The following is a 27,628-nucleotide window of genomic DNA, read 5'->3' on the forward strand; positions in this document are numbered from 1 at the left end:
ATTTAACTTGTTTTTTCCATCTGTTTTTACACAAAGGGAAAAAAGAGACCAACCTATCAAAAATAGTGCCATAAAAAACAGAATAGAAACACAAGTTAAGATAGGCAAGAAAATGGTAAGTGAGCACCTGTCCAGCCTAGACGAGTTCAAATCGCCAGATGGATTACACCCCAAGGTTCTCAAAGAACTGGCAGATGTGATCTCAGAACAACTGAACTATATTTTTCAAAGACCCTGGAGCACTGGGGAACTACCAGAGGACTATAAAAGAGCTGATGTAGTTCCCATCTATAAAAAGGGGAAAAAATGGACCCAGGAAATTACAGACCTATCAGCCTGCCTCAATACCTGGGAAGATCCTGGAAAAGATAATCAAACAACGAATCAGCGAACACTTACGGGTAAACAAAGTCATTACTAAAAGCCAACATGGGTTTATCAAAAATAGATCATGCCTGACAAATCTTATTGCATTCTTTGACCAAGTGACAAAATTAGTGGATCAGAGGAATGCTGTGGACATAATTTACTTGGACTTCAGTAAGGCATTTGATAAAGTAGATCACAACCTACTACTTCACAAGATAGAAAAATGTAGGGTAGATAGCACCACCACCAGATGGATCTGTACGGCTGATCGGCCGTACTCAGTGTGTAGTCCTCAATGGAACCGCATCTACATGGAGGAAAGTGTGTAGTGGGGTGCCCCAGGGCTCTGTTCTGGGTCCAGTGCTCTTCAACATCTTTATGAACAATTTGGACGAGGGATAGATGGGGAACTCATCAAATTTGCAGATGACACCAAGCTGGCAGGAATAGCCAACACTCCAGAAGACAGGCTTAAGATACAGAAGGATCTGGACAGACTTGAACACTGGGCAGTGTCTAACAAAATGAAATTCAATGGTGAAAAAAGCAAGGTTCTACATTTAGGCAAGAAAAACCAAATGCACAGATATAGTATATGGGGTACCTTGCTCAATAGTAGTAACTGTGAGAAGGACCTCGGAATCCTAGTGGACAATCACCTAAATATGAGCTAGCAGTATACTGCAGCTGCCAAAAAGGCCAACACAGTGCTAGGCTGCATTAACAGAGGGACAGAATCAAGATCACGTGTAGTATTAATACTACTTTACAATGCCTTGGTAAGGCCACACTTGGAATTCTGCATCCAGTTTTGGTCACCCCAATATAAAAAAGATATTGAGACTCTAGAAAGAGCACAGAGAAGAACAACAAAGATGATTAGAGGACTGGAGGCTAAAGCATATAAGGAACGGCTGCTGGAATTGGGTATGTCTAGTTTAATGAAGAGAAGGACGAGAGGGAACATGACAGCAGTGTTCCAATATCTCAGGGGCTGCCACAAAGAAGAGGGTGTCGAGCTATTTTCCAAGGTGCCTGAAGGCAGGACAAGAAGCAACGGGTGGAAACTAAGCAATGAGAGAAGCAACCTAGAACTAAGGAGAAACTTCCTGACAGTTAGAACAATTAACCAGTGGAACAACCTGTCTCCAGAAGTGGTGAATGCTCCAACACTGGAGGTTTTTAAGAAGAGACTGGACAGCCATTGTCCAAAATGGTATAGGGTTTCCTTCCTGGGCAGGGGGTTGGACTAGATGACCTCCAAGGTCCCTTCCAACTTTACTGCTGCTGCTGCTACTACTACTACTACTACTACTACTACTACTACTACTACTACTACTACTAGCACTACTGTACTTTGTTCTGATCACTTAATTTGAAGAACATTCTCTATTATCTCTATAAAGATTAAGTTGATTGCTTGAATCTTGTTTTTGAAAACTCTGTAGCAGAGGAATATAAACTTAAGTTTAAAATAAGCATAATTTCTCCAGATATAAGAGAAAACAGTCCCATTTGTTTGTAAGGCTATAACCCTACATTTAATAAGTTGGAAGGAGTCCCAGTGATTTCAGCAGAGTTCACTTCTGAGGAGACAGAGGCTGAGGTTTGCTATTCTGTTACCAAACAGACTTTCCTTAGACAGGAGAAGACCAAGTTCTGATAACTGTATTCAAGTACAAAATGACTGGCCCATGTCACATACATTGGTAGAGGCTGGATGGATGTTGATTTCCTGGGCTTAAAGAATTGTGTTGTTGTTTTTCCAACTATATTATACTTAGTTTAAGACATAGACTACAGAGCTGTTGTGTTTTCTGTCTTGAAATGCTAAGTAATTGCTGCTGAAGATTCTTGGGAACTATGGCCATTAGGGAGCACTGGAGAATAAAAAAAAAGGACAATAATATGGAATAAGAAGTTCCAGGTTATATCCCCCTAGCCATGATGGTTTCCTGATATAGGAAACAGTACCTAACTTTCTTCTCTAAAGTTGCAAGTCAGATAAAGAAATGTTTTTTTTTTTAATCCTTAAAAACAGGCTATACAAAAATCACTGGCAGAATAAATGTAGATTATTTCCCATTTCCCAAGAATGTAATATAACATGAGGCTATGGAGAGGGGGAAATGGATAAGTTAGGAAGCATTTATAGTGAATCCTTACTGTCATGTTCATTTTTAAATTGGCTGATCTTCCACAAAGTTTAAAGAATTTTCTTAACATAAAAATATGATGTGGGGTATTTATAAGAAGAGTGCTTTGATCATTTTCCTAAGCAAGTCCTGTGTATTTAGGGCTGACACTTTTCTAAGCAACTTCATGACAAACACAGTGAAATGCATGATTTGTTTAATTTGGGCAAAGAGACTTTCATGTATTCAAGATGTGTTATTAAGAAGAAAACTGAAATGCTACTGAAATCTAAACCACATGATAATTAAATTAGAACCTCTTGTGATTTATCTGTACAAATTTATCTATTCAATGGAATAACAAGGCATATTTTGTAGACTTAAGGACAAAAAAATACTGCTGCTGTGAAATAGACCAGAACCATAAAATTTAGGTGGTATGTGCAGCCACCTTCTAATTCTTAGTTTCCTGAAGTGACATCATTATTAGGAGTTTGCACCAAGCACAAAATTTGGCTGAGATTCTGATCAGCAAAAGAATCTTAACCTCACCTGGAAATACTACCAGTCTACTTAAATATTCCAGCTGTGTTGTCAACATCAGTATTGTTTTCTTCCATGGTAGCACTGTCTATTTAGGTAAGGGACTACTTTAGCCTCTTCAAAGACAGAAAGCTACTTCCATAAATAAACAAAATACAAAAAATTGTGTATGCCTACCTTCTGTTACCAGAGCTTACTGAATTATATTATTATGCACTACCATTCAGAAGGATCTGAAGAACTTGATGACTTTGTCAGAAATATGAAACAAGCCCTGCTCCTGAGTTATGTGTATGTGATTATCATGAAGCTTGTACAAAAGTGGAATTATTACATCATAAGCATGTTATGTCATTTATCCCGCCCCACCCTGCTGATATAGTATCTACCTGATTTTAACTGAGAAATTTGGAGATTGGTCTTCAGTTGGTTAGATCTACAGCACTGTTAGTTGAAAGAAGCAGCCTTTGCTGTATGAGGAAATGCTTGAGCATATTTTTAAATGAAAGTAAGGGCTGGGTTATGTCAAGAAAGATAAAAGTAGGTTGAATGCAATGTGAATGGGTTATTTTAGAAATTTGCATGTTAAAACTCAAGGAAACAGAATCAAAGATAAATTAATACAAAACTGAATGTCCAATACAAAAAGAGCATATTGAAGGGGATTGGTTATACAGAAAAACTGAATTGAAGTGAACTGCAGAACAACATAGAAGGAAGAGAGAAGGGGTGGTAAGGAAGACAAGAGCAGAGGAAGTAGTCATTGAATGAAGTTAAGATTCTGGGGGGGGGGGAGTAAGAACTTTAAAGAATAAAACATGATTCATGATTTGGGAATGGATACGGTGGAAGTAAGGATGGTTTCAGATATGAGGAGGCATATAAATGGTATTATTATTTTTATTTATGAACTGCACAGTCATCTTGCCTCAAAGTAAATATGAGCCAATGACTATTTCTCGAGGGCAGAAGTACACAACACTGTCCTTGACTTGGCCCCAGACTACCAGAAAATCAAACTGTGCTTGGTGTTTTCTGATCTGTGATGGCTCAAGCAGCATTCTCTGGTTCACCTCATTGAAGAGAAACAACTTCATTTCAACTGGCTTCTGTTCAGACTGATAGAAACGCTCTCTTCCCTCTGGTCAGTTCTCAATTATTTTTCACAACTGATGCAACAGTAAAGCAATGGCTCTGTCACAGGCTTAGATGTAAACATGAACAGACACTTTCTACAATGCCAGCCATGAAAAATCAGTTTATGTGGAATCTGCCATAACATGTTCCTCTTTCAAGGTTCTGACATAATTTTAACTAATCCTTCAATTTCCCAGCAAAGAAAATGAAAACACAACCTTTTGTTCTGAACTTTAATGATCCTGGGGTATAAGATTCTTTGCAATTAATGGATGCTAGAGAGCCTATAAGACCAAAAAGCACTTTAAGCCAAGGCCATGGCTAATCCTTTTGTCTATGTTGTGTCTGACAGACAGCTTACCTTCCATAGCACTACAGCCAATAACAGGAAGATGAGAATTCCCACCAGTAAACTGATAGCGATGATCCATCCAACCACATAACCACGAGGCTCCAGATTGTGCAAGGCCTCAAAGACCACCTACAGAGCAAATAGAGGGGGAAATCATACAGTTAGTCTTCAGTAATCCCCATGACAGATATACTTCATTAGATCCTCTGGCAATAATTCTAAAAGCAAGATAATAATGTCAAACTACAATTACAACATTTGACTACTTTCAAAAGTATTTTTAAAGGCCTTGTATGAAATCAAAAGTACAACTAAGGTGGCATGCTTCATTCTTGATGATTCTATTCTGCTGTTTTCCACCCACAAGTGAAGCTCCATTCAGTATCTGTCATCATCAGAATGCAATAATAAGATAGAGATTAATTTCAATGGGTCTACTTTAAATTTAGCGAAGTTTGGAACTTCCTCCTAGTTTCTATCCTGGTCAGTCTGCAGAATATTGTGCAATATGTCCACAATATTTGTAGATATCAAGTTCATCTTGTTTTGAAAACAGGAGAGGAAAGGAAATCAACCTGTCTCTCAAGGTCAAATTCAATGGTGAAAAAAGTAAGCTTCTACATTTAGGCAAGAAAAACCAAATGTACAGGTATAGTATAGGGGGTACCTTGCTCAATAGTAGTAACTGTGAGAGGGACCTCGGAGTCCTAGTGGACAATCACAAAAAAGCCAACACAGTGCTAAGCTGCATTAACAGAGGGACAGAATCAAGATCACGTGAAGTATTAATACCACTTTACAAGGCCACATTGGGAAAACTGCATCCAGTTTTGGTCACGATGTAAAAAAGATGTTGAGACTCTAGAAAGAGTATAGAGAAAAGCAACAAAGATGATCAGGGGACTGGTGGCTAAAACATATAAGGAACGGTTGCTGGAATTGGGTATGTCTAGTCTAATGAAAAGAAGGATGAGGGGTGACATGATAGAGGGGTTGTCACAAAAAAGAGGGAGTCAAGCTATTCTCCAAAGCACCTGAAGGCAGGACAGGAAGCAACGGATGGAAACTAACCAAAAGAGAAGCAATCTAGAACTAAGGAGAAATTTTCTGACAGTTAGAAAAATTAATCAGTGGAACAACCTGCCTCCAGAAGCTGTGAATGCTCCAACACTGGAAGTTTTAAAGAAAAGACTAAACAGCCATTTGTCTGAAATGGTATAGGGCAGACATGTCAAACACAAGGCCCGGAGGCCAGATGAGGCCTGCGAAGTGGCTTCATGTGGCCCGCGAAACCATCCTGGAAACAATGAGGGAATGGCCCCCTCTGCCTTGGCCTTGGCCCAGGCCGGCTGGGAGCCAATGTACAATTTTGTGGTGGCCATCTATGCTGAAATGCATTAAGTCTTAGCTCCATAAGCCCCCCCCCCCGAATGGCCTGAGAGAAACAGCGAGGCTCCTCCAATGGACCATGCCTTAGGCAATTGCCCTAATTCCACCCCCTTCTGCCAGAGACCCTCAGATCCCACTCCTGCCGAGGCCCCCACAGGCACCCTTGACGTGAATGATGTAGAGCTGGCCACACCCACCCAATAGGCCACACCTACTCCATCCACACCCACCCAGTAGGCTGCACCCACTCTGGCCACACCCACCCAGCCTCCTGAGGGCAACCGCAATGCTGATGCGGCCCTCAATGAAATTGAGTTTGACACCCCTGGTATAGGGCTTCCTGCCTGAGCAGAGGGTTGGACAAGATGACCTCCATGGTCCCTTCCAACTTTATTATTATTAAGCTTATGTCAGGAAAAAAGGTCTATAATGGAAGTTTACCAAAAATTAGAAACAAAGTTTTATCTATTTATTTATTCAATTATATAGCTACCCATCTCAGCAAACAAGCAACTCTCCGTGCCATAAAATAAAGCTATACAAACAATAAATACCTAAAACTATTATCATGATTAATTATAAAAAAAATTAAACCACAAAAAGACTCTTAAAAACAGCAAGAAAAAATAAACAGCAGATGAAGAGTTGTTAAACTTCAAAAGTTTTCTTGTCCCCTGAACGTCCCAGGCTTGCTGGTGGAACTAAGACTTAAGAGACTTTTGGAAGCTCAGATGATATGAGACCAAGCTTAGGAGGGAGAAGATTTTACAGCATGGAGACCACTACAGAAAAATCCCACTGTCTAGGGCACACTAAATGTAATTTACTAGTTGATAATACTCATACTCATACTCTAATAGATCTGGTGGAATGGCAGTCCTTCAAGTAACCTGGTCCTGTGCCATGAGGAGCTTTAAAAGTCAACACCAGCCTCTTGAATTAGACCTGGAATCAAATATGTAATCAACACAGCTTGTGAAGCAGAGGTATAATGTGTGTTCTACCAGAAGCACACACAGCTGCTCACAGTTCTACATTTTGCACTATCTGAAGGTTCTAAATACTCCTCAGTATCCCGGTGTAGAATGCACTTTTGTAATCCAACTAGGAGCAAAGAATGAGTGACCATGATTACATCCCCTCAGTCTAGAAACAGGCACAATTGCCACACAGTACAAAGTTGTGCAAATACCCTACTAGCCATAACTGCCACCTATTCATTGAGTAGTTGTGGTAGTCCAGGAAAACCTCTAAATTGTACAGAAGACTTGTGTGGGATAGCATAATCCCTTCCACCACTTAAGGCCAAATTTAGAACTGGAGGACCAGGGTACAATGAAGCCTGTTGCTCCTCATCCAGACCCTTACACCCTCCAGACACTGGGATAAAATATCTGGAGCATTGCTAAATTCACTATGAATGGAAATGTAATGGAAATGTAAATCAGCATATATAGTGCATTCTGAAAGTATTCAGATCCTCTTCACTTTTGCAAATTTTGTTATGCTGCAGCCTGATTCTACAGTTGTTGAAATTCATATTTTCTCATTAATCCACACTCAGTACCCCATAATGACATAGTGAAAACAGAATTTTAGAAATGTGTGTATTAAAAAGAAAAACACTGAAATATCACATATGAAATATTCAGTTCATATTCAACAACACTTGGAATTTAGCTTGGGTGCCTCCCATTTCTCTAGACCGTTACTGACATGTTTCTACATCTTGATTGGAGTCAACCTGTGGTAAATTAAATTGATCAGACATGATTTGGAAAAGCACATACCTCTCTATAGAAGACCTCACAGCTGACAATGCACACTGTAGCAGAGCAAAAGCCATGAGGGCAAAGGAACTGCCTGCAGAGCTCAGAGACAGGATTATTTCAAGGCACAGATCTGGGGAAGACTATGATAAAAGTTTCGCTGCACTGAAGGTTCAAGAGCACAGTGGCCTCCATAATCCTTTAATGGAAGAAGTTTGGCACAACCAGGACTCTTCCAACAGCTGATTGCCCTGTCAAACTGAGCATTTGGGAGAGAGGGGGGTTAGTAAGAGATATGCCCAGAACTCAGTGGTCATTTTGAGCTCCAGAAATCCTAGGTGGAGATAGGACAGAGTTCCAGAAGGATAACCATCACTGCAGCCTTCCATCGATCTGGGCTTTCTGGCAGAGTGGCTAGATGGAAGCCTCTCCTCAGTGCAAAAAGCATGAAAGCCCACTTGGAGTTCTCAAAAAAAAAAAAAAAAAAAACACCTGAAGGATTCTCAGACTATGAAGAAGATTTTCTGGTCTGATGAAACTAAGACTGAACTGTTTGGTCTCAGTTCTAAACATTATGTCTGGAGGAAACCAGGCCTGCTCACCACCTGCCCAATATCATACCAGCAATGAAGCCTGATGGTGGCAGCATCATGCTATGGAGATGTTTTCCAGCAGCAAGGACTGGGACACTGGTCAGGGTTTAGGGAAAGCTGAATGGAGCAAAGTGCAGGGATAGCCTCAACGAAAACCTGTTCCACAGTACACAGGACCTCAGACTGGGCTGAAGGTTCACTTTCCAACATTACAACGATCCTAATCACACCTCCAAGATAACACAGGAGTGACATAGGGACAACTTTGTGAATGTCCTAGAGTGGCCCAGCCAGAGCCTTGACATGAACTCTGTTGAACATCTCTGGAGGGACCTGACTGAGCTTGAGAGGATTTGCAAGGAAGAATGGCAGAAAATCCCCTAATCCAGATATGCAAAGCTTGTTGCATCATACAAAAAGACTCAAGCCTGTAATTGCTGGCAAAAATGCTTTAAGTATTGAGTGAAGGGTCTCAATATTTATGCCAGTATGATATTTCAGTTTTTTCTTTTTAATAAATTTACAGACATTTCTAAAATTCTGTTTTCACTTTATCATTATAGGGTATTGAATGTAGATTAATGAGAAAAAAATTAATTTTAACAAAGAAGAGGGAGTTAAGCTATTTTCCAAAGTGCCTGAAGGCAGGAAAAGAAAGCAACAGATGGAAACTAATCAAGGAGAGAGAAAAAACCCTAGAACTAAGGAGAAACATCCTGACAGTTAGAACAATTAACCAGTGGAACAACCTGCCTCCAGAAGCGGTGAATGCTCCAACACTGGAAGTTTTTAAGAAGAGACTGGACAGCCATTTGTCCAAAATGGTATAGGGTTTCCTGCCTGAAGAAAAAAGTGAAGGGGGTCTGAATACTTTCTGAATGCACTGTAAATTATACTGCATCTCATGGTGACAGATGAACTCACCCAGCAGCCTCATGTAAATGTTAAACAAAGGAGGAGAGAGCACCAATCCTTGGGGCAACCCACACAGTAGGAGCTGAGGATGGAATTTCTCTTCCCCAATACACCTACTGGAAGTGACTCCAGAAAAAGAAGGTGAACCAACATAACATCACCCTAATCCTCTGAGACAATCCAAAAAAATACCATGGTCAGTGATACTAAAAATTGCCTAGATGTCAAGTAAACAAAGATGGATGCACAACCTCCATCCTACTCATGCCAGAGATCATTCAAAAACATAACCAATACCGTTTCATTCTATATCCAGTTCTGAATCCTGACTGAAAAAGATTAAATAATTTGTTCCATCCAAATCCTCTGAAACTGTTATACAACTATATTTTCATTAACTTCCCCCAAAAGAGTGGGTTAGATATTGGATGAAAATTTTACAATATCACGGGATCCACTAATGGGGGTAGGATATGAACCAAGACCTCCTTAAAGGCAAACAAAACCCCTCACTCATCATCACCAAATCCACTGACACACACATTGTTTACCTGAAAGATTTATTTTTAACATGTTTATGTACTTTTGATGTCAAAATTAAATAAAAAACTTGGGAAATGGATAGGGTGGAGATTTTATAATGAAAAAAATAATAGCTTATATATTGAATGTAAAGCCCTTCTATTTGCCAGAGACATTTCCAGATTAGCTTTCCTACTGTACAAAACACATTGCCAAAGCCCTTTATGTACAAAAGAAGATTTTAATCAGGTTGAACACAGTATCTTAAGAACTGAGATAGGAATCCTCCAGCTCTTTTTTTTATTGAGTTCATTAAGGTAGGTTCTTTTTCCAACTGAAACTTTTGAGTCTTTTTTTCCAGAATATTTGCATGACAAACTAATAGTTGTTTATTTGATAACCTGTTACATGATCTCCCATCTGCTGGGTGTTTGTATTTAGAAATAGTTCTCTTTCTTCTTCTCCCTCAGCATGATCTCTTAACACTAGTTTTAAAGAGGGGGGAAAGGGTGCCTCAAGTATCTGATATTGGGAAGGGGGAGCTACAGCAATAAGATTATGAATCTCAGGTGCATTGGATGCTGCTGCCTTGTTGGTATTAAGTAATTCTACTATATGATTTTCTGCATATGGAAAAAAAAAGGAATACCTGCTTCTTCAAATCATGTTCCAAATGGTCTTGAGGTAGGGGAACTCCTAAATATAATTTTTTGTCACCTGAAAAGCTTGATGAAACCATCCCTACTTCACATTCCAACTGGGATAAATTATATCTTTGAAAATGACAAGAATTTCATCACTTCTACTTCCCACTGCCACTTCTGATTAGCATTGATTGAATAAATAATTACATCCATGAGCCCATATTCACACATATTAAGCTATGTATGTAAATACATATTCTGGTCTCAACTATATAAGAATATTAATTTCCCGTCCTTGGGATTCCAATAAAGAGCATCCCACAGCTACTTGGATTACTGGTATAGGTTAAAAAGTATCTTCCCTTCAAATCTAATGAACGACGTATTAGCAATGCCAGAACATTGGTATTTTTCCTGCTGTGCAATTAATAGCTAATTAGCTGGGTTATGGGGAAGAGGAGAGGCTCCGTAAGTCACAGACAGAGAGACACATGCACTGCCCATATGTGACCTTTCAGATCTATGGAGAAAAACCAAACTGAAAAAAGATCTTGATCTACCATACCGCCTTCATTAGCAAGATGTCCGGTGAACATTGTGAAAACAGGAAGTAATTCATCTTTCAAGGTACTGGCAAAAGCGTTGTGGAAAAATAAATGTGCCCACCAGATGCCATGCCTTTTGTGCTGCCTGTATCTTCACTCATGTAACATTCAATCTTTTATTGCTTTAGTGCTTGATATTTTGAAAAGTATCATCACATTAGGGCAATCCATACAAAGTGAGCTTAGTGCTACCGTAGAGTTGACAGATTTCCAAGAGTGATATAGAAGAAAAGTGACTGTATGAACATAAGTAAAAATCATTATAGAAATGTGGAATCAATTATAAATTCATTTACAATATATATTCTGAATCTATGATCAACCTGCTAAGAACAGAACCAGATTTACTGTGGAATGCCAAGCAAACAGCACAAGATTGGATACCTTAAAGAACACAATTAGAATTCCAGCATTATATATTTTAAAATTTCTTATCATACTGAAAAAGCTTTCATTACAGATTTGGTGTTTACACTTTACATTATAATAAATGTTCTATTCCAAGTAGCATATAGGGCTTTTCTCTCCTCAGCCAGGAATTAATTAAGAAATAAATTCATAGCGCAATTTGGTAATTGCCTATGAAGATGGAGATGCCAATGTTTTCTGGAGTTTTTCACAAAACTACCTAGCAAACAGATTTGTAGTGCATTCATACTTAAAGTTATTTAAACAGTCTTATTTTGGAAAAGAGACTCATCTGTTTGCTATACACATGGCAACAAAAGTCCAACCACTATTCACTAAAGATTTTTACTATCTCCATTGCTATTTGACTGATCAGTCTTTACCAAGAAATAGAAGTTAATTCATTGAGTAGGATCAATACCAAATAAGTGAACCTAATTTCCATGAAAACTCAGGAAATTTATTTAATAATGATTTCAGTAGAACCTAATTACTATTCATAATACAAATCTATTCATAAAATAAGTTTCAGTTAATTGCTTAAATTTTTTTCTAAATTAAATGGATAAACATTAAAGCCTAAATCTGATTAAAAATATTTTTATTTAATAGGTATTAAATTTAAATATCTTTCAATATTCAAGCATTTTATTTAAATCATTTATTATTACTAATTGTTACTAGATAAATAATTATTTAAGTGATTATCTAGTTAAACATAAATCATATAAATAAATATCTCAGGAGATGTTTACAATTTGTATGGGCATGGGATATCTTCCATACCATCTTGCAAGGCCTAATCATGGTCAGGGTGATTAGAAACAATTGGCTAGTAATTTAAGAGATGGCTTATTACTATATTCTTTGTACTCCGTGGCTGGCAAATGTCTGTGCCATCTGTGCAAAATCATTTTATTTCATTCTTCCTTGGACTGAGCAAATGCCTCTGGTTTGGAAGGCAGAATTCTCTATTGCCTTCTGTCATATTATCATTTAATTATTTCCAGAATGCCATGAGGTGCTTTCCATGATTGGGCTGGGGTTTGGTAAGGTACAGTATACCAGGGATGGAGGAGAAAGAAGCAGAAGCTCTTTTTGCCTTAGAAACAACAGCTGGAATAAATAGTCCTCTGGCAACTCACCAAACCTACAAATGTTGACTATTTGATGGCAATGCATGTTTTTGCTTGAGATAAGGTCAAGTAGTTTATGCAAATCAAATATTAGGTAAATTCAATTCAACACAACTGGTAAGCAGAAGTCAAGGTTCTCTTGTTATCTGTTCCTTTAAATAGTTTGTGGCATTAACTCCATAGCTGAAGTGAAAGACCACAAAATGAAAGACCCAAAAACTGAAGAATGAAAAATCAGGGCTATTCAAATTAATCTCACAGAGAAAGACTGCGCTATTACATTTTCTGATAGAAAAAAGTGAAACAAACTAGGGAGATCTACTGCTATCAATGAGATTTAAATTAAGTATGCTTAATCTCACTACTATATTTCAAACTACAATCTCAGAACCCACAATCTGAGGCTAAAATATCTTGTTAATAGATTTATATTTAGGAAGTTAAAACTATCTTGATGAAGATTCAAAATACAAGGAAACAAACTAAAAGAAGTGGAAGAAAAATGGTCCAAAGTTATTAGGTATGAATAATTCATAACGTATAACTTATAAGTTTATACCTTATGCTGTAGAATACACAATTCTTTATAGCATTCTGTAGGGGGTCCCCGGGAGTGAAGAAGGAAGAAAGAATAAAATCCTTGAGCCAAACCACAAGACTTCTCCCTTTTTTCAGAAGTATGAGCAAACATAAAGCATACCAAATCACAGAAGTCAAGAGACATATGGAAATGGCATAGATAAATAGTAAAACTAACGTTTATATTGGAAAGAAGTGAGATTACAAAATGATTTTCAAAACAAAATAATATCTAACATGTTTTGTTTTCAGCTAGTACTCTGCAGAAAGCAAATACAATCACTAGATTAGTGAATATATATTTCTTCATTACAATGACAGATTAATGTAATGACTCATACTGCATTATTCTGCATCATTTGGGGGCATTGCCCTACTCTTTACTTTAGCAGATGTTAAATCTATAAATGTAATGTCACCCTTCCTGATTACAAAAATGAAAAATAGCACTTTTTTAGATAATAAGCAGACAGTTTCAAGATCTGTTTGAACAGACCCACCAATTAAAATGGAGACCCATGTTTCTGTGGTAGTTGGAAGGCTGATTAGGGCCGGAAAATCCTAGTTCAAATAAACTCTTAGCTGCAATACTCACAGTCATTAATGGGCCAGGCATTGTTTCTATGTTCAGCATATTGTAAAGGGGGAAAAGGAAGAGACACAAGTGGTCAATATCACTTTGAGTTCCTTGAGGAAAGACGAGATATGAATTTAATAAGTAAATAAATGATGATAATAAAATGGTAATATAATGTTTTTCTTAAGCAAGACCGAGATATTATCCATCATCTTATCAGGTTAAGCTCTAACAATATATTCCTTTCCAGTTTTCATTTTGGAGTAATTACTGAGGACAAAGTTGTTATATGGTTAAGCTCACTCTAGGACCTGATGGGCTTTTGTTTCTATTTGCTTCAGTATATGGAACAGGTAATATCCATAAAGAGGAAAAGGCATGAGGCAAAGTTCATTAGAAAGCAGGAAGACTTACTTTTTTTTTAAGTGAGAACTCAACAAAAAGAACCATTGGTATTCTAGGAAAAGTAAAATAAGAAAATAATGTACAATATAGCAATTAACAACCTTTGATGCCATATTCTAATTTATAAGTCCCAAACCTTAAGTTTAAATGTATTTTAATATAATCCTACATGGATGGATGCATTGCTTTACCCACTTTAGAATGCAAATGAGTGGCTGGAAAAGATTGAGGAAGATAGTACATTCTTTTCCATAGTCATCCAACCCCTGAAAATTTTCTTGAGGAAATTCACGTCATTTACGAGCTTAAGGGATTCTACTGTAAGAGTACTCCCTGTGCGTCTTTGCCTGTCAAGATAACAGTAAAAAACGTATTTGGAACATTGTAACAGAGAATCTCCACAAAGTAGTTTTCACATTTTGAGCTCTTCACTTAAGCCAGATTGATGCTTCCAAGGTCTCTGGTTTAGTTTGGTATCTTTGTTATATCTAAATCAAGCTGTTGCCTATTAACTGTTTATAAGCAATCTGCCCAGCAGTAAACAGTAGCCTGCCTCAACCTTTCCTTTCTTGGTAAGCTAATATAACAACATAGTGTCTAGTGAACTGTCTTTTTGAATATGATCTACATAATCTCAAACACAAACTCTGTCAATTCCAGTGACCAGGAAAATGATCTCACTGCTACTTCTTTAATGACTACATTGGGATGGAAAATAGCCAAGTTACCATGTTCTCTAGGTACTGTAGAAATCACAATAAGACAACTAGGAAGAGGAGGATCTGTTCTTTCATTCAAATTCTAATGATCTGAATTTTAACATTCCAGCTGTATTGTTAAATTGTATTTTCAGCATTTATATTGCTTTTAAAGAACTAAAATATATTTGTCCAATGCCAACAATAAGAGATAGCACAGAATGCTACATTTGAAACATTCAAAACAGGAGAGTTGCTTATGGTCATGGAACTGTTGGAGACTTTTCTTGAGAGTAGGGCTATGCTTTCATAATCTGAAATATTCCTTTTCCTTTTTTTCCATCATCGAATATATTGGGCATAATTAATACATTTCCCACAAACTGCAAAGATTTGAGAACATCTCTTTGCTCTTTACTGATGCAAAGTAAATAGCATTTACTTACATAGCATTTCTGTCCAGACAAATGTATTATTTAAGTAGCTGAACAACCCTGAGCATTTACAGTAGAATAGAATAGAATAGAATAGAATAGAATAGAATAGAATAGAATAGAACAATAACTTTATTGTCACTTTTGAATGTACACTAATCGGCATACATTAAAATGAAATTTTGCTGTATACAGTTCTCAAAGGGTCACCACTTCCGAGATACACTACCGTAAATGCCGGTGTATAAGGCGACTTCCGCGAGTGCTGAAATCGGCGCCAAAGATGGGGGTCATCTTATACGCCGAGTTGTCTTATACGCCGGAAATACTGGTAGTTTTCGGCGTATAAGACAACGTTCTAGGAATGCGGCTCGGGGATAAAGACGGGGGTCGTCTTATACGCCAGGTCGCCTTGTACGCCGGCATATACAGTACATAAATATGACATAAATAAATAAATAATTTAGCATATACCCACATATATTATATGACACAGAGAAACAACAGTTAGTTTGGGTTATGTATTCATGTGCATGGCGAGAAAAGCAAATCTTGCGAGTTTACCAAACAGATGGCATAGGGAACAAAGCTATTACAGAACTGGGTAGTCTTGCTAGAAATACTTCAAAACCTCCTCCCAGAGGGGAGCAACAGAAACAGACCATGAAGTGGGTGTTTGGGGTCTCTAACAATGCTTTGAGCTCTAAGCACATGGCGCTTATAAGCAGCATCCTGACTACCAGGGAGCGAGCTTGCTATAATCTTCTTGACTGTTCTTACCATTCTCTTCATGGACTTTCTATCTGAGGCACTGCTGCCACCAAACCAGACAGTGATGCAGTTTGTTGAAATGTTCTCAATCGTGCTTCTGTAAAAAATGGCCGGGACAGAAGGAGAGAGATGTGCTCTCCTCATCCAATGCGGAAAATGCAGACGCTGGTTTACACACTTCACTAAGGATCATGTGTGGAGAGACCAATTCAGATTGTTAGTTATCTGCACCCCTAGATAATTAATACTGTTGACCACCTCTACAGCTGCATCCTTGATACTGAGTGGAGTATGACTATGCTGGCCCTTTCTAAAATCTACAATGATCTCTTTTGTTTTACCAACATTTAGAACCAGGTTACTTTTATTACACCAGAGCCTTCACCTCTTCCCTATAAGCATCCTGGATAAGACCCACCATTGCCGTGTCATTTGCATACTTCACAATATGATTCGTAGCAGATTTGCCTCAGCAGTCATGGGTCATCAAGGTGAATAGTAGTGGACTCAGGACACAGCCCTGTGGAAAACCTGTACTCAAGGAGATGGAATTGGAAATTTTCTTTCCAACTAGCACAGACTGGGGCCTATCAATAAGGAAATCAAGCATCCAATTACATAAAGGAATATTAAAATAGGCCGAGTTTGTTCACCAGATGCTGAGGGATGGTTGTGTTGAATGCGGAACTAAAATCCACAAACAGCATTCGCACATGAGTATTCTTTCCCTCTAGATGCACCAAGCTAAGAAGAAGCACACAGGAAAGTGCATCTTCTACAAAGGGGTTCTTCTGATGGGCAAACTGTAATGAGTCAAATATAGAGGGAAGGCATGAAACAATGTAGTCTTTTACCAATCTCTCAAAACACTTCATCATAATGGAAGTGAGTGCAACTGGACAGTAATCATTAAGGCATGTCATTTTAGTTTTGGGGGGCATTGGTATAATGACTGCAGTCTTAAAATATGATGGAACCATGGCCTGATGCAACAAGAGATTGAAGATGTCTGTGACAACAGTGGCCAACTAGTCAGCACATTACTTAATATCCCTCACTCAGGGATATTATCAGGACCTGCAGTTTTCTGAGTTTTGACTTTCCGCAGGACCTTCTGAACAGCAATTGTATCAAACCTGAGCACCTGCTCATCAGGAAGGGGAACAGCCTTCCTTGCTGGAATGTTTGTGGCCTCAAACCATCCCAAAAACATATTTAGCTTGTTTAGAGAGTCTGTGTCACCCTTACATGTCAGGAAAGCCGCCTTATAATCAGTAATTACCTGAATACCTTGCCACATACGCCTAGGGTCCATAGGATCTTGAAAGAAATTCTGCACTTTCTGACTACAGGCCCACTTTGCTGATTTTATAGCATGCTTCAAATCATCTCTTCCTATTCTAAGTGCTGCTGCATCACCTGATTTGAAATCTGTGTTTCTCATCTTCAGCACTGAATGGACATCCAAGGTTCCTCATTTGCTCACATGATAATAGACTTAAGAATGTTTGATAAAATTCTGATCATTCTGAAGAGCAAACATATCTAATGACATTTAAGGCTGGCAAATCTTAGGATTCAATCAAAATAGTGGCCAAATCATTTTAAGCTGTGATCCCAGCCACACTGGTTTGGAATAATGTACCACTGGAAGTACATCCAAATAATGCATTTAGAAGTTATGTGCCAGCCAATAGTAGGAAGCAATGAAGTTGTTTTAAACAATTCTAATGAAAATGTTTGATACATAATACGATGATGCCAGTTATGCATGCAGAACAGGTTTCCCACATAATCCTTCTAATCTTGCACAACAGTCAAAGAATGCCAGCTTCTTTTATCCTCATTAACATTTAAAAAGCACTTCCTGAATGTGCCAAACCTTGCAAATGCCCAATGCTGACAGGGAAGTAGGGAGAAATGCCACAGTTAGGACTTCGCATTATACAATACTGCCTATGGTACATGCATAACAAAATTCCAGTTGTCTTCCGTCCCTTTTTTTAAGCAATAAAAATAAAGTGTGGCTATCACTTAAGGAGTTCAACATATTTTTTGTCCCCACAAACAAAAATAGAAATTCCTTGACTCAACCATAATAATTAACAAGTAATTATAGTTATTATTTTTTAATTTAATGATTTAAATTATTAAATAATTAATAAGAATTGAAAGTTGTTTAGCAACTCTCAGTTTCTAATTAATCACTCTGAGGATTTTGGAAGCCTCTATTTAAGGACTAACCAAGGGCAATTCTGCTTAACTTCCGAGATTAGCCAAGAGCAGCTACATGCTGACACTGCTAAGTCTACCAAGAGAAAAAGGCAAGACAAGACAGAAAAGCAGCAGGCAGGCAAAAGATTAATCCATGCTCTATCACTGTGCTATATTTCTGTTCAAAACAGCCTATTTCTAAAATAGCACTCCCCTTTTCTCTTATTTTTCTTTAAAAGCTGCTGTGATTATGTCATGTGTATTATTTCTTAGCATTGCTTTTAGTGTTTGAGCTTCATGTTTCAAATATCATTCTAACTTTAAGCTGCACTGAAATCAAGCAATATTTCAAGAATTTAAACATTTAAACACAAACTAATCATCTAAAAGCTTCTAAAACAGAAGTTTTTAAAGTTTGCATTTTTTTAAAAAGCAATTAAGCATGCATAGGTACCACTAGCCAAACAACCTTATTCTCTGTCTGTTTTCTCTTTCTCTCTCTTGCACACACAAACACAGAGACTTGGCTATACAATCAAGAAAAGCAGCATTAAATAACCTCCTTCTCCTGAAAATGAGTTTAAAGGCTAAAATCAAGGCAACTCAGACAGTTGTGTGAAGATTAAGGATAAGACTTGGCAGTCCATCAAAACACAATGTCTAGACGCACCAAGCTGGATCAACTACAGGAAAGTCTATGATTCAATGCAACATAAATGGATGTGTGGGTGCCTGATGCTATACAAAGTCAGCAGGTCACTAAGGACCTTCCTCCAGAATTCAATGGGATTATGGAAGACAACACTGGAAGTCAATTAAAGACAGCTCATACAAGTAGCCATGGAGTGCAGCATACCAAAGTGATAGGTTATTCTTGCTGCTATTCTGCTAGTTGTCTGTTCTGGTTTTGCATTGCGGCAAGATGAACACAGGAAGGCAGGGCTCTGCCTTCTGCGCCCATTTTCAACCTGTTGGGAGCCCTAAAAAGGGCCTAAAGTCGCCCCAAAGGTGCGATAAAGGGGTGTCACGGAGAGATGGCGGTCTTCCGTTTGATCTGCGAAAAGCCCTCAAAACCAGCAGGGGAAAGACTGGCTGCACCAATTTACACATTGTAAATAGCATGTTTGGAACTGGGTGAGAATATTGATCCTTTCTTTATTACTTTACAACTGGATTTCCTGGGAAAGGCTCCCAAGAAGCTAAAAATCTCCAAATGTGAATGGAAGCAGCATTTTAATTTCTATGGGGAACAGAAATATACAACATTGAAGTGGAAATAACATAAAGCTACAGTTTTGAAATTAGAGAACTGAGATAATTATTAAGATTTTCTTTTTGAAAAGAAAAAAGAAAAAAACATTGAGATGAAACATAAGAAATCAATCCTTTGTTTTAAGAGTGGAAAATGCATTTTGAATGACATCTAGTGGTGTACAGCACTATAACCAGCTTCCTGCCTGCTTGGTGAGTCCTAGCCTAAGGGAGAACAGCTGGCAATAAAGGAAAATATTTTGGCATACTTATCACCCTGATCTTGCTGGATTATAAACATCCACTGATTTTGGACTTTTAATCTCAAGAACTAGTGAAAGAGAAAAAAAAACTTAACCTTTGATTATGTTTGTCTGGGAGAGATTTTTGAGCAGTTTTCAGGGAGTTTGAACACTTGGAACATTGTGGATTATAACGTTGCCTGACTGACAATTTTGGGATGCCTGAGACAAAGGATCACTATAAAATATTGCTTTTGGGAATGGACCTGTATTCTAAAATCTATTAGATTATAAAGAACAGAACATAAAGAACAGAAATCTAGAGAAACTTTGTTTTACTCTTACTGGAACTGTGATATTAGAGGATCTCCAGGAATGATAACTCAAGAAAAAACAAATACCTTTCAGAAGGAAATATACTTTACGCTACAACTAATTCACCAAACAATTGTTGCATACAAAGAGGACATAAAAACAAACCACAATGAGACTAAAAATAATTTAGATACTATAAATGATCAAATCTCCAAATTAAATCTACAACTAGAAAGCTCTCAGACAATGATTACCAAGTATGAACAATAAACCAGAGATCGGAAGATGAAGCAGAGGAAATGGATCTAGAGATGGAAGAGATGAAAGAAGGAAAATATAAACTATCATACACAAATAAAATATTGCAAGACCTACCCATAACAATGAAATTGCAAATGACCCTTTACCCTTTAAGCTTGCAAAATGCACCTGATGATAAGGAAGACGTTTTTGGGGAATGGAACATAGAGCTGTCAGGAGAAATGTTACAATTTGGGAGACAAAAGATGAGGGGAGAAATTGAGGGAGAAAGAAGATGGGAGTTGCTTAAGAAACATAAATGGGTGTAATGTCCCCTCAAAAATACCCTACCTAAATTGTCTTCCTCATGACAAGTAACTTTCATAAAAATAGAAAGAAAATTCCTGGGCGATTTAATTGCCTTGGCCTGGAAAGCTACTTGGCAAAGAAAGAATACAACTTTTAGCTATGTAGCCTTCCATCCTTCCGAGGTAGGTAAAATGAGGACCCAGATTGTTGGGGGCAATGTAAATATATATATACATTGCTTACTGGTGTACACCGCTTAGAGAGTGCTTGCACTTAAAGCGGTATATAAGCCTCACAAATAAATAAATAAATAAATAAACTGACAAAGATACTTTAAATATTGATGGGAAATTAAACCTTAATAAGAGCACGAAAAACAGGACTTCCGGTTCCAGTTCACGGCATCTCTAGTCGCACGGGGAGACTTCTCTCCTCAACGGCTAGCTTTCCCTCTGCCGGCAGACACTTATGCGGGTCCAAAGACACCCTGGAGGGTGCAACTTCTGTCAAGGAGGCTCTGCTCAGTTGCTGAAGAGCAGCGGCTCCCTCAGCTCTCTGAGCCATCTCTGAGGGCCGACGGAGAAGAAGATCGGCCAGTAAAATGGCCGATCTCCCTGCTGCTTCAAATCGCAAGTCAAAGAACATATAAGCTATAAGAACCCCCGTGGTGAATCCGGGTGAGACTTTTCTTTGTTATTCTCTCTATTCTATTTTGTTTTTGCTACCTGAAAGAGCCTTTTTGGAATTACTTCCCTGGCTTGAAAAGGCAGCTTCTACATTTTTTTTTGGGGGGGGGGAGAAAGGCATTCTATAAAAATAGAACAAAATTTTAAAGATTATATTTACTTTTATATTTTTGGGGGTACAGAAAAAAAAATTCTGTTCTTTTCCTCTTTTTCTAAGAACTGTACTATCATCCTATGCTGGAAGATTATTTCTTTTTCACATTATACTTTAAAAGATAGAAAAGGGGAAATGGCATTTGGAAAAGACCTTTTTTTAACTTACTGAGGATATCTAGTGGAGAAAATTTAATGCTGCAGCCTCTGGTTACTTGGTTTGAAGATAGCTGACCTTCAAAATACTTTTTTTATTGAAAAGTTTCATACAAGTTTTTAACAATATCCCCCCCTTAAAATAACCCCCTCCCTCCCCCCTCACTTCCCAGAGCTGGTTACAGGGTTACAAATAAACAAGCAAATTCTAAATAAACTTATCCAACTATACAAATAATAAAATCAATAATGTACTTTAACTCGAATACAAAACAAATTTAAGCAAATAAAATATATAAAAAATAACAATATAAGCAATTCCAAATTAAAAAACTAAAAATTATTCATAATCTAAATAATACTTTTTAATCCCATATCAACTCTATTTACTCTACATGTAATTTATCCATCTTCTCCACGCTGAGGTGTATATTTCTTTTAAACAACCATTCATCCATAATAAACACAAAATTTTCCTTCCAATATAACCCAACCAACAAACTGACATTCAATAAACTTGGCTATTTGCTTTTTTCCCCACCCCTAAGTAAATCTATTAATACCCTCCTGCTTAAGAGGTTTCAACAAACCATTCATCTTAATCACTAAAATTCTCACCGAGATCATTAGAATTTCTTTTACACATTTACTCATAATTATTTTTATACACTTTAAATTAATTTTTTTAATATATATACTCCCAAATATTTAAACTTTTCCACTAAATCATCATCTTCTATTATTCTTTTTCTTTACATCTACATACTACACAAATCATTCACTATTCCTTTAAAACATACTATTTATTGTTCTTTTTCTTTACTTCTACATATTACACAAATCATTCAGTATTCCTTTAAAACATCTTCTATCTCAAAAAACTACTACAAAAGTTCATCATTTCCTTTTCTTTATTCCAACATCAGCCTTCTGCTGTTCTTTTATTTTATGTCTATAGGCTGCACGAGTCATTCTCGGTTTCTTTAAAAAATCTTCTGTCACAAGAGACTGCTACAGAGGTTCAGCCTGTATGTCTCCTACATCCAATACCATAGCACTTTCAACCGGCTGCCCTTCCGACTTTTGTTCTGTAATCTCAGGTCGTAAAGATGATGGAGAGCCCGCCTTCAAAAAGAAGTGTAAAAATCTTTCGCTTTTGAAATTGTGTTAAGTCTATGATATATCCCCGCATAATTCACCGCTATTCCAGCCGGTATCTCCCATCTGAACCAGACCTGTCATTTTTTGAGCTCATCAGCCAAAAAAGCAAAATCCTTTCTTTTTCTAAGAATTTTTGAAGGTATTTCTTTTAAAATTATAATATCTTGAGTTGCAATTTGAAATCTCTGCTTATAAAAAGCCTGTAGAATTTCATTACGAAGTTATCTTCTAGAAAAATAAATAACCATGTCTCGTGGCAAATTCCTCTGCCTCGCAACCCTTGAATTAACCCTAAAAACTTTTTCCGTCTCTCTCAGTATTTCTTCAGGCTCAGCCCCCAAATGAAAGCTATATCTTTTACCACCACTTGTCTCAAATCCTCTTGTGTGTTTTCCTTCATTCCTCTTATTCTTAAAGCAAATTCTATGTCTCTATATTGTAACATTGTAATTTTACCCAGTGTTATTTCCACCTTATTTTCTACTTTATCAATTCGATCTTCCAGTTTTTCAAAATTTTCCACAACATCATCAATACGATCATCCAGTCGATCTATATGATCAACAAACTTTTGAAATGCAGACGCAATATTCTCTCTCAGTTCCCTAATTTTATTTTCAAGAAATTCCTCCATCTCTTCTTTAATCTGTCTTGCCTTATTTCCCAAGGCCTCTTGTAAATCTTTAAGTATAGATGCTGATAACGATGGAGAAGGTGGTGGTAACTTAAACTTAGCTTGCTGAGCTGTCTGCATTACCGGGAAGATCGAGGCTTTAGAAACAATAGAAGCTCTGAGATGCTTTGAAGCCATTTTATTTTTAAGACCACTTGTTAAAAAGTCTGCTAAAATCTTATAAAATCAACAAATACCAAAAAAGGGGGAGGAAAAAAGACAAAAGCTCCCTTAAAAGAAAAAAAAAGATTCTTGCATTTTATATAAATACAAAATCTATTACATTGTTTCAAATAGAATTTCCGGTCCTTTCACTCCAAGAATCAATATCTCAGCACCATTTTTCACCACTCTTAATTGAAAAAAAAGGAAAAGATAAATTCTTTTCCAGAGTTAAAGTCTCGAAATAATCACCATTTTAATCTCTCCTGGTCAGCTCTGTCTGCTTTAAATTTTACTCACAAATTCATTTTAAGAGCAGATGTGGAAGCAGCGTCTAGCTTTGCCCTGGAGAAAAATCAGGGCAAAGGCATCCTGGAATGTGGAGGACACCTCAGACTCCGTGGGAACTCTCACCCTCCGACCACCAAAAAGAAAGCTTTGGGGTCTCGGGGAGCTCTACCACTATCTGAGGAAAGCTCACCTCCTCCCCTTTGCCTGGGGAGAGAGGTTCCAAGCCACGAGACAGCTGTTGCTCACTGTCTCAGCTGGCTTTGACACATCCCAGGGCGGACGGCTAAAAAAAGCCGCCATCGACCTTCAAAATACTTTTGAAGAGGAAAGATAAGCTGGGTAACTGTGGGAACTGTGGGGGTGGATATTGCCTAAATTGTATTAAATATAACCTCCACAAAAAAGAAAAAAAGAGAGTCTTTTTAATTACTATCAAAATGGAGAAACTTCAGTCACATTTAAACTGTAGACTTATATTGGAAAAGATCTATGAGGCTACTGCAGAAATATGTGCTACAATGAAAAAGTTTAGTAGAGATCTAGGGATTTCACTTCAAATGTTCAAATGGTCGTCCAGGCTATATCTGACTATGGTATAAATCAAAATATATCAGAAGAGGAATCAACAGAGATAAAAGAGGAACTTATTCTATCTTACAAACCTTCCATCTGCATCTCTGAGGAACAGAAGAAGCAAAGACTGAGATTTCAATCTACAAAGCAACGACGCTTCAAGGAGGAGAGCATCTGCAACTTAGAGGAACTGAAGAAGCAAAGACTGAGACTTCAAACTATAAAGCAACGACCCTTCAAGGAGGAGAGATTACAGACATCTAATGCAAAGGATGGGATTGCTATTATTGCAAAGGTTACTGCAAGCAACAAAGACAGATCTACTGGCTGAAAGGGAAGCGTCCCTATGGAAACCTGCTTGGCACAGGAAAAAGGCCAGAATTAGACTGAAAAGAGAGATTTAAAATTGTGTAATGGATTTAAAGGCAATTTTTGATTTATAGTTTGTTTTAAGGATTATGATTTAGAGTTAGAAGCAAGAAAAAAATATAAACATATATATATGAGGGTGATTTTTAGAAAAGATATTTTAAATAGATTAAGAATACTTTTTGGAATAACAAATTTATTTTGATGAAAATTATGTATTGGAATTGAAAAAATGTTGATTTTTTTAGATTGGGACGATTTTAATAATTAATGGAGTGTTTTAACTTAGATGATTTTTTTTGTACAATAACATAGATGTGATAAGGTATGACAATCAATTGGATGAAATTTGAAGTTTCTATAATGAATTGAAGTGAATTAACATTATTTTTTAATTAAGATAGCTATTGTGTAATAGAAGAAGAAATAAATGAGATTGGTGATAAAGGAGGGATGAGAAAAATTAAGAACTAGAATATATCTGGAAGGGATACCTGAATTGATAACTTGTTGAGTTAAAGTGAAATTTGATTTTGGTAATTGTAAACTGATAAAGTTTTAAAATAGGTTTAGTAGTAATAGAAATTTAATTTAGAAATGGAATATTTTAAACATATTATGTTATTTGAGGAAAATAGAGAGGAGACAGTGAATGTATTGAGTTGAGTTGTTTATTTATGTTTTTACTTTGGAATGTCTGATTACCCAAACACCACGGTGCGTCCTGAGTACTTTTTCTTAAAAATCAAAAAAACTAATAAAATATTTTCAAAAAAAGAGCACGAAAAACAGGATATTGATTAATGAATTGATATTATTGTTATTTGTATCATATTAGTAAAATATAATGATGTTTATATCTAACTCTGTATACATCAATAATACCAAGAATTGTAATTGTGTAATGAAGGGAAAATGGAAAAAATATGGGGAAGAAAGAAGGATCAGGAAAAAAATACTAGATTGTGCAGTACTGAATAGACTCATATTGAAGAAGCTAATGTTAAATATCTGAACCCAGACAACATGCTGTTTATTAAGCTCTAAAGATTGTAATTCTTAAAAATTAATAAAACTTTTATTAAAAAAATAAATAAAATTTCACATTAATTCATGGTGGAATATCCTGTCTTAAAACCTGCTTGTTTATGGTCTAAAATGTCATCTGAATAGAACACATCTGAAAGCTCATGGTATAAAAATTCAGCACAGAATAATAAGCTAATTGGGCAATATATAGCTGGGTTTTACTTAATGCCTTTCTTGTATAACAGGGTTAATAGAATTTAAGCCACTCTTTGGAAGCAATAGAGAGTTATTAATGGTGATAAATAGGGAGGGCTAACAGATAATCAGGATGCATTTTCAGTAATTCTGGCAAGTTCATATCTTTACCTGCAATCTGCTACTTTTCAACTGAGATCTTGATTTCTAATTCTGAGACAGGGAGTCAATTAGGGTGGGAATCAAATAAAGAGAGGGGGACAAGAGAATCACTGCCAAAAGGAACACTGAATAAGTTGCCAAAGTGTTTTTTTCTAGGTGTCCATGCTGATAGGTGCTTCTTTAGCCATTAGACTGGATCATGTCCAGGGCAGGTCTTGACTCTAAAAAGATTATGCCTTTGGTACTGGTGCTAGATTTATCTGAAGAGTGAGAAAAATATGGCAGAAGAGATTATCATCCTTGTTGTTACTTGCTGGAGCACTGTCCATTTCACTAATGAGTAATTTTACTTTTTATCCTCAAAAGCTTTCCATATTCCTTGTTCAATAAAAGAAAAAATTCATTCAAAAGAAAATCATTATAGAACTAAGTTTTCTATAAATTCAAATTACCATAGCCTGAATGCAATCCTTTTTAAACCAAAATCTGGAATGAGGGATAACAGGGTAAATTACGTTATAAGCAACCCTGAATAAACCCATAATCTTTTGACCAAATTTTCATAAATTAAATTGTTTGTTCTAATAATTTGTTTGAAATGGTTATCCAGAAACAATTCAAGTAATTGAGCCACTGCTGCAGCTAACAATTTACTAAGTTATTTAAACTATTAATGCTGCAATCCTAAGAAATCTTCACTGAATTACATTGTTGGCATTAATGAACTTTCATATGAACTGATCTTCCAGTAAAAGATAAATCTATATTTCCCAAAATTAAAGCAGGTTTCAGCCTCACCTTGAGAAATTGTACATATTACTTAACAAAATCTACAATTAGAAGCTGATCTAGCCCGCAAACATCCCAATGACAATCCTTTGCTTGTAGACTTATCACAGCAAGCAAAAACACAAGAGGATTTTGTTGCAGCGATAGTAATGCTAATAATTGAAAGAAAGGCACACTCCTTCCGTTTCTTTGGCCTGACCACAAATTTCTTGCTAAATGCTGGATCATTTAATGCATTCCATTAATGCAATAAACTAAACCAAACAATTCTTCTTCAGAGTCTTCCACTTACTGTTGCATGTTCAGAATTCGCATTAGGTACTTCGATTGCCCGTTTGCTTGTGTCCACTCTCACCTTTGCTCGTGTTACAAACTGAATCACTGATGAGGTATCCTGCAGATTGAAAAATAAGAAGAACTGAGAAACGTTTTCAAACATACTGTTCTCAAAGACTCTTCTTAATCATGGGCATTTTAAAATAGACCAAAGTTCATTGTGAAAGTTAAAGGCAGTATTCTCACATTTAGAAGAATGTAAGATACTGCCAAATATCATCAGCAGAGAACATCTTAACCTGAATTATGGCTGCACTATAATTAGAAACAGATATTTGTATGTAATTACTAAAGTGTTTATATACGGCACTGAATTAAATATTTTTATGATTAAAATAAAT

At 36.9% G+C, this 27,628-nt stretch overlaps 1 protein-coding gene across 1 annotated transcript in view; it reads right to left on the reverse strand.

The window, feature by feature from the left end:
* The window catches only part of ITGA9 (integrin subunit alpha 9), a 250,241-nt gene that overhangs the window by 19,179 nt on the left and 203,434 nt on the right, over positions 1-27,628 (reverse strand). Inside the window, exons 26-27 of the mRNA XM_039336863.1 lie at positions 27,244-27,345; positions 4,546-4,665 (exon numbers count right to left, since the gene is read on the reverse strand). Of these exons, the coding sequence (XP_039192797.1) occupies positions 4,546-4,665; positions 27,244-27,345 (222 nt within the window). The remainder of the gene's footprint in view (positions 1-4,545; positions 4,666-27,243; positions 27,346-27,628) is intronic.

The sequence above is a fragment of the Crotalus tigris genome, unplaced genomic scaffold (genome assembly GCF_016545835.1).
Source record: "Crotalus tigris isolate CLP2741 ecotype Arizona unplaced genomic scaffold, ASM1654583v1 scf7180000017666.379230911805:20528666, whole genome shotgun sequence".
Classification (NCBI taxonomy): Eukaryota; Metazoa; Chordata; class Lepidosauria; order Squamata; family Viperidae; genus Crotalus; species Crotalus tigris.